This window comes from Physeter macrocephalus, chromosome 12, assembly GCF_002837175.3.
Source record: "Physeter macrocephalus isolate SW-GA chromosome 12, ASM283717v5, whole genome shotgun sequence".
NCBI classification, from domain to species: Eukaryota; Metazoa; Chordata; class Mammalia; order Artiodactyla; family Physeteridae; genus Physeter; species Physeter macrocephalus.
This window is the reverse complement of record NC_041225.1, coordinates 42,995,370-43,011,480: the sequence shown is the minus strand read 5'-3', so window position 1 is coordinate 43,011,480 and position 16,111 is coordinate 42,995,370. Positions and strand designations below refer to the sequence as shown.

Below are 16,111 nucleotides of genomic sequence, written 5' to 3'. Positions count from 1 at the left end.
GCCCCAGCTGATGTTTTGCAGTGGAACAAAGGCCTAGCCAGGTGCCAGGGCAGGCTGGTACAGGCTGCTCCTGGGCATTGGCGAACTGCTCCTGGGCCCAACAGGGGTGGAGTTTGCTCCCCTTCTTTGTGCATTTGATCCTTGAACAAATCCCTGTATTTATCAACAAGTTTGCAAAATGAGTAATCAGCATCTTAGGAGATTAAAAATAGCTGACAAGAGCAAGACAGGATGACAGATCTAGCTCAGTTTACTCCTACATAGAAAATGTCTCATTTTCGTGTGCTTATAGCGGATCACAAACGAGTGGAAACTGGTGCTTCTGGAAAGCTTGGGGAGTGATGGGTGTGCAATGGGTCCCACCGAAGGCTGTCGGCATCAGGGCTGAACCAGGTTCAACAGCAGTATTAATAGCTTCATAATCACACGGGGATTCCCCACTATCTTCAAATCAATATGACAATTAAACGTTGTTACTGAGCCATCTCTGAGCTCCACTTGGGGGAGTTAAAAGCCCACAGTGAAAATCCAGAGCCTGTCTCACTCTGAAACCATCTTTGCCGTAACATTTATCAAGTGTCCAATTAGCCATCGAGGGAAAAATACAAACTGAGGGGTTTGTGTGGCTCTACAGGCGAGAAGCTGTCACACGGGAAGATGTGCTTTTCATGGCAGCTGATGACGGGGGCCGGCGGGGGCGGGGGGGCGGGCCAGGGCGCGGGAAGAATGTGGGAAAAGGGCTCCGGTGACCTGACCTGTGACCCCCTGGGTTGGAACTTGGGGCCAGTTCAGCCTAACTTGTCACTCTCTGGGGCACTAGATTCTCCAAAAGCAGGACTGCCCTGCAGTTTCCCCCATCCTGCTGCTGACTCACAAAGCTGTCTGAGCTCTTTCTGCACTTTCTCTCCACGGTGTCCGTTCTCTGCAAGATCCATTTCCCCGTCTCAAAGGAAAAGACTGTTTCCACCCAGAGAAGCGCCCTCCTCCAGCCTATTCCCCTCCTGCCTACACATGATTCCTCCACTAGGTGCGGCCAGCTTTAAAGGGCCGAGGTGAGGAAGCCAGCCTGGCGCTTCCAGCAGAGGGCAGGCTTTATACACATGACTTGCATTCTAGAATTCTAGAGGGTTGGCCAGGCCTGTGTGCAGTGACCCTTCCCTGGGTTACATGCAGATTTCCTGGGATGTGTGGGAGGGAGGGAGGAAGGGAGCTCCCTCGTGTGTCACCTCCACTTGGCAGGAACATGAAGGCACAGCCACTGGCGCGGTGCACATTTGGACCATTGGTTCCAGCTTAGCCCTACATCCCAGCCAGTCACTGCGCTGCTGCTTCTGGTCCCAGTAAGTTCCCTAACTGCCTGGTCAGGGCATCCAAGCCCATCCTGTGTTTTTGCACCATTGGCTCTCATGCCTCCAGCTTGTCTGGTCCCCTGAATGGGACAAGAGTGTCCCATCTCGGTGGCTGGGCAGTTGTTACCCTTCTTGCTTCTACTCCACCATCCCTGGTCCTCTCCCTTTGCTGTGTGTGAAGAGCCTGGGACTATGGCCTTTAAATGTCCAGCCTCAGGACTTCCCTGGTGGCGCAGTGGTTAAGAATCCGCCTGCCAATGCAGGGGACCACGGGTTCGATCCCTGGCCCGAGAAGATCCCACATGCTGCGGAGCAACTAAGCCCGTGCGCCACAACTACTGAGCCTGTGCTCTAGAGCCCGCGAGCCACAACTACTGAGCCCGTGAGCCACAACTACTGAAGACACCGTGCCTAGAGCTTGTGCTCCGCAACAAGAGAAGCCACCGCAATGAGAAGCCCACGCACTGCAACGAAGAGTAGCTCCCGCTCGCCTCAACTAGAGAAAGCCCGCGCGCAGCAACGAAGACCCAACGCAGCCATAAATAAATAAATAAATAAATAAGAGTCCAGTCTCCAGTGGGTCTTAATTGGGTGGGGTTTGGGGAGGAGGAGTGATGTGCTTTTAGCTCTCGGGGAAGGTCAGAGGATGCCCCTGTCGTGACTGTGGCCTCCTTACCTCTCCACGTGGTCCACATTGCCTGCCACGCCAAGTCCCCCGAGGGTGTAAATCTTCCCATCGTAGACAAGGCTATTATGCCGACAGCGGGGGACCGTCATCCTGGAGACGAGGTTCCAGTTATCGAGCAGGGACATGTAGCACCAGACATCGGCCAGCGTCACCCCTGATTCCATCCCACCTGTGGGCAGTATGGGAGGTCCAGAGAGTGGGCAGGGAGTGAGGAAGGGCCCCAGGCTGGGCAGGCGCAGCCCCGGGGGCAGGAGGAGAAGGCTTCCCCTGCAAAGTAGACACTGCGGCCTGGGCCTTCCTTAACTCCGGTGTGGGGAGAGGCCCCCCCGGGGAAGTCTGTGCCCGGTCCCCAGCCCAGCCCTGAGGGGCCTCACCTGAAAGGTAGATGTTGTCCCCGGCACTCACTACACTGAAGAACTCGCGGTCATAGAAGGGCAGTGAGGCCAGGGGGTACCACTTGTTGTTCTGTGGGTTCCAGCAGGTGACGGCCACCAGCGAGCGCTGGGTCATCCCCACCATCTGGCGGCCCCCAACCAAAACGATGACCTCGGCCACACCTGCAGGGACACGATGGGCACCCTTGGGATAGCCTGACACTGTGTCAGCATCCGTGCCTGGCGCCTCCTGGGGTACCACCCGGAGCTGGGCTGACGGCATGGCGCCTGCCTTTGGGGGTTCGGGGCATATCCCGCCATACCTGCTGAGAGGCGGGGCCGCGTTCGGGGCGTCTGCATCTCCTGGCGGGCGTGTGGCAGCATGTGGTAGCGTTTGGCCTCGTTGACCAGGTCCCGACACGCTTCCGATGACTTGATCAGCTCCTCGTTGTCAACCACGTTGAGCAGGTAGCTGGGGTGGATGAAGGGGAGGCGGACCGCTGCCAGGAGCTCCGCCGAGTACTGCGGGGTCAAGGGGGCATGGGGTCTTCTTAGATCATAAGATGGCGCCACCTCTTGTGAGGCGTATCGAGAAGGAAGAAGGGAGAGGGGTGGGCCTGGGCAAAATGGGTCATTCGAGTGTGCATTTGGCTTGGGAGTGTGGACACTGCTCACCCCAGCCAGGCAGAGCTGACGGGCGCTCCCGGCAACAGGAGGCGAGGAGGGAAGGAAGGGGGAGGTCTGGCGTGCTGTGGCTGACCCTGGGGTGGACCACCCATCGGTCTCTTGAGCACCTTCTCCCTGCCCCCACCCAGGTCGTGGGCCTCTGCTTCACTCCAGGCTGCAGGGGACTGAAATGAGGATCCTGATCCTTGACGAGGTGGGACAGGAACTCAGGAAGGGGTGGGAGGGCCCAGGACAGCTGATGGCGATCATGGAGCTTGTGAGTCGTAACCATCGGAACCTGTGCCTCCTCATCACCGGCAACCCCCTTTCATGGCATCCCATCGGACCCCCTCACCTGCATTAAAGGCTTTTCATGGACTGATGTGAATCTCCCTCCTGTCTGGCAAACTCTTTGCTCATCACTCTATTTTAGTTTCATCCAACGACTAATTGGTGACCACTCTTTGCCGTGCATTGAGTGTGCTATTGGGGGTGCAAAGACCAATAAGACCTGGTCCCTGACCTCCAGGTATACACAGTTTAAGGGTGGGGAGGGGATCCATCACATAAAAGGACTCTTCCCAAAGCAAGAGTCTAGTCAGGGGTTGTGGGAGTGCAGGAGAGGAGGCTCCCCAGAGTGGATGCCGTCCGAGCCTGGTATGGAAGGATTGCCAACTTTTCCAGGCCTAAGGTGGAGAGGGGGTGGGGGTGGGTGGGTGGGGAGGGGGAGGGGGAGGGGGGGTTCAAAGCACACGCAGAGGCATCGGAGTGTGAAAGGGAGTGTTGCATTTGGGGGATTCTATGGAGTTGGATGCAGAAGGCTTCTGCTGGGCGTTGGGCCGCAGACAGGGAGAAATGAGACTGGAGAGGTCAGCTAGGCACTGGCCTCCGCTGACCTCCTGCCTTGTTTGCCAAGGGCTGTGTAGTGCTTCCTGCAGAGTGGATGCGAGCACTCATGAGGGGTTTTACTTGATTTATTTTTATTTTTAAAAGTTTCATTAAAAATTTTTGGGGGGACCGTGCCACGTGGCATGTGGGATCTTAGTTCCTGGACCAGGGATCGAACCCGTGCCCTCTGCAGTGAAAGCGCCGAGTCTTAACTGCTGGACTGCCAGGGAATTCCCTCCTGAGGGGTTTTAAACAGAGAAATTACAGGACCAAACATGCTCCTAGGAAGACCACGAGGCTGCAGGGTGGGAATGAATTTGGAAGGAGGAGACCGAAGGCAGGGAGAGCTCTCAGGAGACGACTGCAGTCCTCCTGGTGGGATCAGGGGCCTTGAATGGGGAGAGAGAGAAGCTGGCTCTCATAAGAGGAGGCACAGGTGGCAGTGGTGTGTGGCCAGGTGGAGGTGGAAGGTGTGGGTGGACTCTCAACTTCTGCCATGGGTCAGGGGCAGAACTGTAATAAGGGACATGACAAGATGTGTAGGTCTGGGGGTTTATGAATTAGAGGGGCTTGGGGGACATGGGCTGGAGGTGTCCAGTAGGCAGTCAAAGGCAGGGGTCTGGGCTGGAGACAGATTTGGGCATTGTGGTGGACGGTGGGGGTCATTATCACAGCCACCCCACCTGACTTCCTTCCTCTGAAAATGAACCTTGCCCCGTCCCCGCCTGATCAGCCAGAGGACCGCCTTCTCCTGGGCCCAGTGGCTGGGGCAGGGGTGGAGAGCCATCTCTGCATCCTGTATCCACCCAAAGCTGTGGATGCCCGTGCCCGCCCCATCCCTCCCTCCCTCCCTCATGCCTCTTCTTGTTCCACGCGCAACAAAGTAGCCCCTGTCACGTGTCACTCAGCTGCCTCAGCTCGTTCTGGGGTCCCGCCTCCCTGACTCCGTCCTGCCATTTGCTGCTCTCTGGGGGGACTCTGAGCTCTCCTGAGAGCTACCTGTGTGTCTGCACTAACTGCCGGGGGCTCCTCACACCTTAGAACCAAGGTAATTCCGTTCTAAGCAAGGCCGTCAGCCGGAGATCCTGCCGGGCTGTGCTTGATTTCCTGTAACTCAGGGGCCCTCCTGGGGACCCTGCCCTCTCTTCCTTCTGCCCTGGACTCCGGCTCTGATTTCTTCAGCTGTCCTCCCTGAGGGACTCGCCCTCCCCCCTATCAGGCGAGCGGTGGTTTCCTGTCTCCAGTGTGGTTTCCACTTGGTCCAGGCGCTCTGCACCCTCTCAACAGCCAGAGCACGGGTGGGGCTCCTCCTGCTGGGTCTGAGCTCACGGGAGCCCAGGGCACCCTGGCTCAGGCACACACTTCTCTCCCTGCAGGGCCCTGGTGCCGCCCACCTGGCCCTGCGGCCTCTCGGTTGGCTTGGGTCACCTTCGGGTGTAATGCCAGCCCTAGAGAGCCCTCTAGGGCCTGATTTCTCATCTCTCATCCCCCTTCGCCTCTCTGCACCTGCGGGAGCTGGTCCAGCCTCCCTGCCCGGCCTGCTGGCTCTCAGATGCTCCCAATGCTGTGGCCAGACCAGGCAGCCCTGCCTCCTCTAATCTCCTGGCCCCTTGCTCCAGACACCATCCCTGTACTGTGAGGGAGAAGGGGCAAGCGGGTGGGGGTGGGGCAGGCCCTACCTGCGCCCGGGACGCGGGGTCCTTCTTGATCCACTTGATGACGGTCTCGTACACTAGCTCCTCAGCCTTGGTGTTGAGGCTGTCATTGGCGATGTAGGCGATGAAGTCATCCTTGGAGATGTTTAGGATCTCCTCCTGGGTCGCCACCTCGGGGAAGATCTGTAGCGCAAAGGCCTTGGCCATGTGGTAGAGCTCGCTGCACTGCATGGCCTCGGCCATGGCCAGCACCCCCAGGCAGTTGCTGGCCGTCAGCTGCTTCTCTGGGGGCAAGAGCACAGGACGGGACCACTGACTGCAGGGCCCTGGAAGGGGTCACCACCCGTTCCCATAGCCTGTTACTCTGGATCCCTCTCAGAGCTCATGTCTTTGCGACCTGCCTTCAGCATTCAGAGTTCCCACAAGCCCATTTCCTGTGTTCCTGGATCTTCAGATCCATTTTCTGGCTTTTTCTCTGCCCGTCTCATACCGACTTCCCCGGGGCCTCTCTCTGCTCCTGCAGGCCCCCGGCAGAAGGACCGAGACTGAGGTATGGAGTGCCAGTGCCAGGCTCGGACCTTTTTCAGTGCCTGTGAGTGAAAGAGGCCTGGACTTGGGGGGTCACGCTGAGGCTTATGGTGTCTGCCGTAACTGTGACAGGCACGTCTGGGGTCACAGCCTTCTACTTTAGAGTCATGGCAGCAGTTAACACCCCTTATAAGCCCACCCACCACCTCGCATGGGTCTTGGCCTCACCCAACCTGACCTCCAGACCTGGGGTCAGTCTGGCCAGAGCTCCTGAGATCCGACTAATGGTTATTCTAGTCTAGATGTGTCTGGGTCCCAGGAGGCCCATCACTTTTGTGGGCCCAACTCAGGAGCTGTGGTTCCTGACTCTTCTAGATGGCTCATTCCCCCAAGGTCACATCTCAGGCCCCTGGCCATCCCCACTTCTCTCACGCCACACTCAGGCCGGTTCTGGTGACTCCTGTCTCTGCTCCTCCCCATCCCTGCTCTCACCAAACTGGGCAGCTCCAAACTGTAAAGTGACTGTGTTCTCTGGGTTGGGTCTAATAGAAGCAACTTTGTTCAGTGTTTAGAGAGCAGGGCTGTGAGGCCAGGGCACAGGCTCCCCATGAACAGACCATTCACACAGGCTTCTCGGTCCATTTGTCCTCACAAGGCTGCCCGGGGTCCCGGTGTGGCCTTTCCGGCCCTCAGAGGAGCAGTGCAGAGAACATCTCTGTCCACGAGTGAGCAGAGGCCTTTGTGCACAGTTATCCGAATTATCACCTTAAAACTGCTGTGGAATCCAGCTACACCCTGAGGCGGTCTGGCTGGGCACGCACAGCCCTTCCCTCTCAATCCTTGCTGTTTTTGAACTGTTTGCACATCAGCACTGTTCCCTGCGGCTCACCGAGAAAGGACACGCAGACTTTGCAGAAGGTGTGGAACTGGAACTTGCTGGCTGCCTCTAGCAGGGTCTTGGCGTTGGCTGAGTCGATGACCAGGGAGCCCGTGTAGACAAACTCCAGCAGCAGCTCAAGGACGTCGGCCTGCAGGTTGGACAGGACGAGCTCCAGCTTCTCCCGGCCGCACTGGCTGCCGTCTTGCACCGACCTAGGCACAGAGACCAGGGTGTCCTTACCTGCCGCCCTGCGGCCACGGCGCCGCCTCCTCACAGGGCTAGGTCTCCCTGCACACCTTGGTCACGCCCTTCATTTTAGGACTCAAGGGACACAGCAATGACACACCTGAACCTAGCGACCTTACACGGGATCTGAAAGAGAAGAGTCTGACCAGAGACGCCCAGAAGAACAGAAAACCCTGCTTATCACTACTCGGCATGTCCATGCAAAAAAAGATGCAAATCAAAAAGCATGAGCTGTGGATGGGGACGAGGACAAGGACTGGCCTCAAAGTGAAACAATACGGTTCGGCTCCAGTGCTGGCCCCGGCGTCTCCGCCAAACAAAACGTGGCCAGCAGGTCCCGGGCCGCGGGGCCCGTCTGCCTCCAATGGGAGAGTCTCCAGCGTGACTGAGGCTCCCAAACATCTGTGATCACAGCCAGTCCCTTGATTACCCCGAAGACTGAGGGCCCCAAGCCGTCCCGGAACCCCGACTCCAACCCCATCTCTTTCCAAAAACATATTGTTTCCTTTTAGGCATGGAAAGGAAGCCCTTCATGACATTGTTTGGAAACTGAGGACGAGACGAGATAGACGGACAGAATGGTTAGAGCCAGGAGGAGGGGAGGGAGAACAACCAAGGACTTCCGCCACAGACAGCCAGCAGCCATGACCTAGGACCTGGCCCGGGGCGGGGCCTCCTGCCACATGGAACACGGGGTCAGAGGTCAGAGTGGCCTGCGTGTAGAGTGTGCATCGGGCTTGTGAACTTGGGGGAGCAGGGGAGGGACACAGATATATAAATATGTTTATATCTGGTGTCTACAGAAATACAAAACCATTGCAAAGGCTCCTAAGGCCTGGCAGCTGCGCCCTAAAACTGGACCTGGAAGGAAACAGATAAGATGAAGCAAAAATAACACCAATCCAGAAGTGACCAAGAGGAGAAACACCCAGAGAGTTAAGAGGGAGGAGGCAGGGTTCTCAGAGGCGATCGGCTTGGCACGCGGTCTCGGCCGCTCTGACCTGTCCTGCTTCCCGCACTGAGCCTGGTCCTGCCCGGGGGGCTGGGTTCAGCCATGTGCTGGGAAATGACCTCTGTGTTCCTGGCCCTGCCTCCCCACCCTGTCCTGAGGAAGCCAGGGGCCAAGACTCTTGTGACTGGTCCCTTGGGTGCACCTGTGGCTGGCAGTGGGGGTGTGCAGGTGTCCGGCAGGTGAGCAGGCTGGCCCCAGAGAGAGGCCGACTCCCGTGTAAGCAGGGAGTGAGGGGACCTGGGTGCCCCAGCTCTGCCACCGACAGGCGGCCCTCAGGCTCCTTATCTGCAAAACAGAGGACTGAACTGGATGAGGTCCAAAGTCCCATAGAGTTCACACAACAGAGGCTGGAAAACACCCTCCCGGGAGACTCTGCTCTACACAACAGCACCTGAAATGCCACCGTTTGAGCAACATTCTCTCCAGTTAGGCACTGGCCTCCCACGGCCTTTACAATACAAATATGACCTGGCAGGGAACAGGTGAAGCAGTGAGCCTGCTTCCAGGCCCCCCTCCCAGGGGTGCCACTCTGCACCTACACATAGGATGGCTCATCTGACCAGGGGCCTGAAGGCTCCATTCTGCCTCGAGCCCTGGGCAGGCCCAGAAAGCTGAGCAGAAAGGTACAGGCTAAACAGAGGGTCTGAGCAGAGCCCTTTCTCAAACCCATAGATGTACACAGTGTGTGTGAGTTTTAAAGTGTCTTAACACACCTAGTGTTCTGCTGTCAGGATGGAGTCCCATGCTTGGGTGACTTTGTTAAGTATAAAAATGGTTTATTATGTGATCACTTGAAACCACAGACATTCTCCACACCCCAGGCCTCCGGGGCCATCTGGTCAACCTCTTACTCTACTCTGCCTTCCTTCCTACCTGCCACTCTCTGGCCTCCACACCCTCACCCCCACGCCCTTCATGCTCTGCAGAGGTCACGTTGGGCCACAGCCAGGGCAGGGCTGATGAGGCCAAAGTAGGGCTGCTCCCCTTCTCCCCAGGCTCGCAGCCACTGCTGCCTTCTCCTCTGGCCAGCCCTCCAGTCTCCCCACGAGTCCTCAGCACAAAATCAGTGAAGAGCTGAGGTGGGACTTTAGGATGTGCACACACATGTGCACATGCATGCACTGAAATGCATGTGACTTGTGACCCTGAGAACCAAGGAACAACCCTGTGAGGAGGGGTGTTGGGTAGATGGAAGGCCAGTGGAGCCCCCGGCCCCGAGTGATAGGTCTGATGGGACCTGCAAGGCTGCACTTGTGGGGAGATGTTGTCTTGCTCAGAGTCTGAGCCAGGGAGAGGCTTCTGGGGACAAGGTCATGCTCGCATGGCTAGGAGCCAAGGGGTTGCTTGGGGAGGCTCACGGGGTGTCAACCATTGCAGGTGCTGTCCAGGGTTGAAGAGGACCGCTGTTCCTGTGATGCTCGGCTGAGGCTCTGCTCGTCCAGACCCCCCATTTCCCATGGGGGCAATCTATGGCGAGGAGGGGGCCGCTGGGCAACCTGTGGGGAGTGGCTGGAGGCCCCTGGGGCCAGATGCCAGACACTGTGAGCTGACTGACCATTCCTCTCGGAATGAGGAACTCTTGGGGACGGGATGGAGAATTTGTCACATGACTGAGTTCAAGATCTGGAGGAAGAGAGGCCCCCGACAGTGAGGCCTCGTGCAGCTCCCCTGCACAGGCATGTTTATGGTCCACACAGGCATTCTTGTGTGGCCGGACAGCTGTGGGAGCAGAGGGAGGCCAGCGGCCACTCTCCAACCCTGACCATCAGACTGTCTTGGGACGGGACCTCTGTACTCCTTAGACCTCTTCCCTCTGAGCAAGGACCCCCTGGGAGGTAGAGATACCTGGGAGGTATCGCCCTTGATGGGTGGCCCTGGTCACCAGTGGGGAGTTGTGTTCTCCCCAGATAACCATTCTGTCCCTGTCCTCAGCTGGCTCTAGGGGTCTGAGCATCCCATTTCTCTCAGCCCCATGGAGTATCTGGGGAGCTGCTGGGCAGTCGGGGTCATGACATGACCTTGGAGAAGGGGGGAGCAGGGCAGGATCGGGCAGCCCTAGCCTTATCAGGGTGGGGCTATGGACCTGACAACTGGGGATCGGAGCATGGGAGTGAGGGTCAGGCTGCAGCTGCCCAGTCCACACAGGGCCCCCAGGTTCTATCAGAAGACTAAAACTTCCTGGGGTCACCTTCTCCCAAGATGGGGTGTGTCTCTAGGGTGTGGGACACAGCCTCTGCTTGGCAGGCCTAAGTCTGTGGATGTTCTGGGAATGCCTTAGCCCCAATATTAGGATGTTTGCGACCCCACCATTAACAATTCACTCACGTGGGATAAGAATTGCCTTCTGCACAATTCAGGACAGAGTGCCTCATCTACTCCTCGCACACCTCAGTGATCAGATGCTTTCATTTTGCAAGCTGGACCTGGAACTGTTGGGGCAGTGGTGGGTGGGGACAGTCACGGAGCAGGGATGAACGTGGATGGTACCCTGCTCTGCTCAGGAGGATGACCCCACCCTCCTGACGTGATGCCCACCCTGCCCAAGGAGAGGCACTCAAGTGTGTCATCAGCTCCAGGGCACAAACACAAGCACGCAGCATACTCATTGGGTCTGAGGACTTTCCTGGCAATAAGTCTGGCTCATGTCATTCTGCCAGCATTAGAGATGTGTGACTATCTGCTCTTCTAGTCACACTGCTCTATTCTCCCAGAAAAGGGGGCAGACTGCCACCCACAAATGCCCAGCGTCTCGGGGAAGGAGGGCAAAGGCATATGGCTTGACTACTGCGTTAACGTCTGTTGGGCTCCCCTACATCCCGGGTCTGTGCCACTCAATTAGAGAGATCCTTTTAGCTTCCTCTGGAGAGGGAGCTGGAGTGAGAAGCCCAGAGCCTACACATGGGGCTTGTGAAAATCAACCTGCACAAAATCAGTTTGTCCATCTGTTTTCATTTACTATGAAAAGAGGATATAGTTCAAACACGTCGGTGGCTCCAACAGGCTTAGCGAGATGAGGGTTTCCGCTGGAAGGTAGAATGCCAGGTCTCTGTCCCATTTGGTGGGACCAGGGAGCAGTGTTCCTCTGGGGCTGGACATTTCCTCCCACACTCTTGGCAGGGAGGTCAGTGTCCCTGCTGTCTCTAAAGAAGAACAGTCCCGTCCCCTCTGATGGGGCCTGCACCCCACCCAGCCAGTGAGGGCAGTCAGTGCCCCTGGTGGTACCAACCATCCTCCAGAGCTCCTTGGCTCCTGGGGGACAAGTGAAGGGACTTCTCCTCCATGAGCCCAAAGAGAAAGTCCAGGGCAGACCTAGGTCCTTCTTGCTGGGGTTGAGAAGTGACTCTTGTGACTTGGAGGCTGCGTCCCCAGGACCCCACTAGGTCTAGTCTGCTTAAACCTATCCTCCTTCCTTCCTGAAACCTGGAAGGAGGCTCAGCCCACAGTCTTCTCCACTCAGTCCTCCTGGGGTTCCCCCTCCAGCCGGGATGCTGGTGAGGACTGGTTGTTACGCAGCACTAGCCTTCACATTATCCAAAGACAGAGATGCAGCTCCTTTTCCTGCCGGGTTTTCACCTGATTCATAGGGACTCAGATGGGGCAACAGATGGATGATGGGGCAGCCCAGCTGTCTCAGCCTGGGTTTTGCTTTGAGCTTCCCCATGGCCTCATGCACTCTTCTCCTGGCCTCCTCGAGCCTCTTCCAGCCCTCACTCCAGGGGGCCCAGCCCCTCCTGGGTGTGAGGGAGAGGTCCTGCCACCTAGGTACCTGTCTCGGGGGGGATTGTGTCTTCTCTTGGGCAGATCCTGTGGCCAGTTTACAAGTGTTTCTAATAGATACACACGCGTGCACAAGTACACACACACACTCTGCATCCCTTTTCCTTGCATATCTGTCTACACTGTCAACACTGAGATTTTATTTCCCTTCCTTACCAACTTTGTGCACAAACAAAAAGTGCAGTTTTGTTCTTCCCTGGGTTAGCAAATGGATGATGGTAAGAGCATGAGCTTTGGAGTCAGACCTCAGTTCAAATCCCAGATCTACTGTTTACCTAAAATTCTCTTGCCTCCATCCGTTTACCTGTAGAATGGGGGTACTGATGGCACCTGCTCCTCAGGGTCAGTGGGAGGGTTTGCAGGATGACATTAGACATCTCAGCAAGTCTGCCTGTGGCTGGGTCTTGCCCTTGTCAGAGGAAGAAGACTAGAGTTTCAAACTAAATAAGGGAAGACGAAGGGCAAGAAGCTGTTGCAGCCTCAGCAAAAGTATGAGCACAGGTGAAGGAGGAACAGGTGGGCACAGTGGAGGTCGGCCTGGAGCCTGGAGAATGGGGCTCTGGGCAGCAAGTCTGCACGGCCACGGGGCTGGTGGGGTGGGGGGGCTGATGGGGGGCTGATGGGCCGAAGGGGAATCAGAGGCTGGTCCAGAGGGCACTCTGAGACCTGGCTCTCCTGCTCACAGTCCAAGTGTCATCTTTATGAATTGCAAGTCTGACCATGACACCCCAGGCTTAAAACAAAGCCCCATGACCCGGCTCCACCCTCCCACGCCGCCTCATTCCCTCTGTCTTCACCTCTCACTTGGAGTTGCAGGGACACCAGGTCACTCGCGCTGCCTTCACCCCCTGCTGTCCCGAGGCCCTGCCCTCACCTGCATGGCCAATTCCCCTCTGGGTTCAAAACCCAAGCCAGATGCCACCTCTTCCCAGGGACCGTCCCCAAATGCCCCTCCCCCTGTAGTCAGGCACTCGGCCTGGGAGCTCCAAACCTCCACTGCTACCCTCATCCTGCTCTCCCAGTCACACTTCTTTACACTTTCTCCCCCACCAGACCGTGGGCTCCCTTAGGGCAGAGACCCATCTCATCCAGTGATTCTCACAAGACCTGGACCTGGGAGGGGCTCCTGCTTGTTTGCTGGGCGAAGAGTAGGGAATGACTGGGCTCCCTACGTCTGGCCTGTGGCTCCAGGTGAGGGCATCCACACTGCGGCTGGGGCTGGGGCTGGGACAGGGTCCTCAATGGGGCCAAAGCGGTGAACGCATCACCCGCCCCGGGCTAGAGGTAGGAGGGAGTCCAGTCCGAGCCTCGAGGCCTGGGGGTCCCAGGATGGCAGAGGTTGGGCCCCCCACCTCTGACAGTGCTCACCTAGGCCCTCACGAAGGTAAGGACCAGCGTGTCATGTCCCACAGATCTCTGCTTGTGTTAGTGCAGCTGCCTGAGAGGGAAGACCCTGCCTCGGGTTCGGCGGGCAGGGCCCCGTCTCCCCTGCTGGGCCATTTGGGCCACTGCGCATTAAGTCTCCAGGGTCACAGGTTTGGAGGCTCCACAGTCTCGAGGAGACTGAAATGACCTGGCAACATCAGTTGCTCCCTGATCACTAAGAATGTGAAGTTCTTGAGGATTTTACATGGCTGGAAGGGAAATCACCTTCCCGAAGAGAGTCTGCTTTCCTCCCCATGGAAGGAATCTGTTTGCAGCTATCGGCAGAGATGGTGATGTGTGCTCATGGTTAGGACGAGAGAAGTAAAATTTAAATTGGCTGCAAATTAAGCTTGTGATTTTGAACTGAAGGGGCGCCTTGGGGCTCTGCTGTGGCCACCTCTCCCACTGAGTGACCCTCCTGTACACTGAAGACACAGCCCTGTCTCCGCAGACCTCAGACCTCTCTGGGTTTGGATCCATCCGTCTGGCTGCCTACCAGGTGTCTCTACTTGGGTATCTTCAGGCTGCTAAAACTCGACATGCCAAACGCTCAATGCATCACCTCCCCCTAGCTCTCCCCTGACCTTGGTCCATGGACCTGCCTGTCTGTGACTTCGCCCTTCTCATGTCCCTGTGCTTGCACTTGGGAAGCCCTGCCCATCCCCTCACTGTCACCCTGGGATGTCAGAGCAGGAAGGAATCCTGAACATCATTTGAACCAACCTCCTCTATTACAGATGAGAAAACCCAAGGCCTGAGGGAGAGGACGTGACTTGCCTGGGGTCATAGGATGAGTGGCAGAGTCAGATGTAGAACCCAGGTCTCCCAGCTCCCAAGAGGCTGCCTTCTCTCCTTCAGTGACTGCCTCTCAGCCCCTGCACCCATCTCTTCCCATTAGGGTTACTGAGGCACATCCTGCAGTTCTCCTACCTGAAGGTGGGCATCCCCACTCCGCTTACCCTGACGGCCTCCACACCCTCAGACTGAGCCCAGGGCCCTAGCCTGGAAGTCAGGGCCTGTCTGCCCATCCCAACCTAGCTCAGCCTATCTCTGAGAAGGCCATATCCCCATCCCCACTGCTCATGACTGTCTCTGTCCTCCATTTTTTATTCCAGGCAGCCCATCCTTTGCCTGGAATATTCTAAAACATTCCAGAATATTCCTTGCATTCCAGAACATTCCCCACAACCCATCCTTTGCCTGGAATGTTCTTCCTCCTTCTTTTTGGTCTGTCCAAGAAGCGTTCACTACTTTGGGTTCCCAGCTAGTGGTATCTCTTCTCTGCTGTGTGCAAGGTTTTGGTTTACATGTTAGGCCTCTGAAGACACTCAAAGAGCTCCCGTGCTCCCCTTGCCACATCTTTCTAGCCCAGGGCCGGGCCATCGCTCAGTACCAACCTGTCCCTGCATCCTGCCACCTCTGTGCTCTCCAATGGATCTGGATCAGGGACCAAGGCCTCAGATGCCACATCTGCAATCCAGTGGCCAGTTGCTGGTCACTGTAGGTTGAGAATTTGCCAAGAGTGGCCACACAAAGCACCCCCCTCGCCTTGGCCTGAAGAAGCCACTGGCCGTGCCCCTTTACCCCAGAGCTCACCTCCCTGACCCCTGTGCTCGGACACAGAGAACCCAAGCACTGGGGGTGGGAGACCCGAGCTGTCCGTGAGACTGGAAGTCACAAAGAGCCTGCCCCTTCCTGCATGGCTGGGGCCAGCGTGGCTCGGCGGGGCTCGCACGCCGGGCAGCTCAGCTCTAAGTGAAAGGACACAACAGATTGGAAAGGAGATGCCAGCCAGTGTGCCATCCTGAAACAAAACACAGTCACTCTGGGGTTAGTTGGCAAGTCCAAACACAGCATTGGGAAGCAAGCAGAGGTCCTGTCCTCCCACTCTGAGCACAGTCCCGGCTCAGCGTCTGCCCCGGAGAGGCTGCAAGGCAAAATGAGCAGCGGCGTTAATCTGCTGATGGGTGAGAGAAACAGGAGCGTTACCCAGGGCCGGCCCCCTCGGCTGCTCTCCCTCACTAAGGCGCTAGAAGGTGGCCCCTAACGTCTTTGCAAGGGTATGAAGCAGACAAATTAAAAAATCAACATAATGGAAAAAAAAAAAAAAGATGCTCATGCACCATTAAGACTCATTCAGGTAGAAATAGCCAGGGCAGAGGGCAGAAGGGGAGGGGAGCGAAGGCTGAGAGAGAGACCGTGTTTAGGACACACCTGGTCTGGGCTCAGATAGCGCTGGTTTTAGGCTCAGAGTACAAGTATCAAGACATGCAGCGTGAATGAGGCTTTAGCTACAAGTCAACTCTCCCCGACTCTGGCTGGGGAAAAGCGACCCCTGGGTGCCTCGTGCTCCTCGGTGGGGGACGGTCTGGTCGATGTGCTTTCCTGACATTAAGTTCACTATCGACAGCAGTGACGATGGTACTGGGGACACGTGCTGGCCCAGTGGGGGCAGCGTGCAAGTGGTCCCTTAAAGCGGAGTCTGCAGTCCTCCGAATCTCAGGGAGGGCTTGTGAGCCACTGAGAAAGCAGGATCCTCGGGGGGGTGGGGCAGGGTGTTGTCTACTGCTGGCAGAGGCCCCTGGAGACCAGCAAAGCTGTGTGGGACGGGCTAGGGACAGTG

General features: G+C 57.1%; 1 protein-coding gene across 3 annotated transcripts in view; it reads right to left on the bottom strand.

Moving 5' to 3' along the window:
• KLHL29 (kelch like family member 29) overlaps positions 1-16,111 on the bottom strand; it is a 103,861-nt gene that overhangs the window by 8,148 nt on the left and 79,602 nt on the right. For all 3 annotated transcript variants that reach the window (XM_028496657.2, XM_028496655.2, XM_028496656.2), the window contains 5 exons: positions 7,038-7,240; positions 5,645-5,904; positions 2,735-2,933; positions 2,412-2,594; positions 2,026-2,206 (listed from right to left, as the gene is read on the bottom strand). In XM_028496657.2, the coding sequence (XP_028352458.1) occupies positions 2,026-2,206; positions 2,412-2,594; positions 2,735-2,933; positions 5,645-5,904; positions 7,038-7,240 (1,026 nt within the window). The remainder of the gene's footprint in view (positions 1-2,025; positions 2,207-2,411; positions 2,595-2,734; positions 2,934-5,644; positions 5,905-7,037; positions 7,241-16,111) is intronic.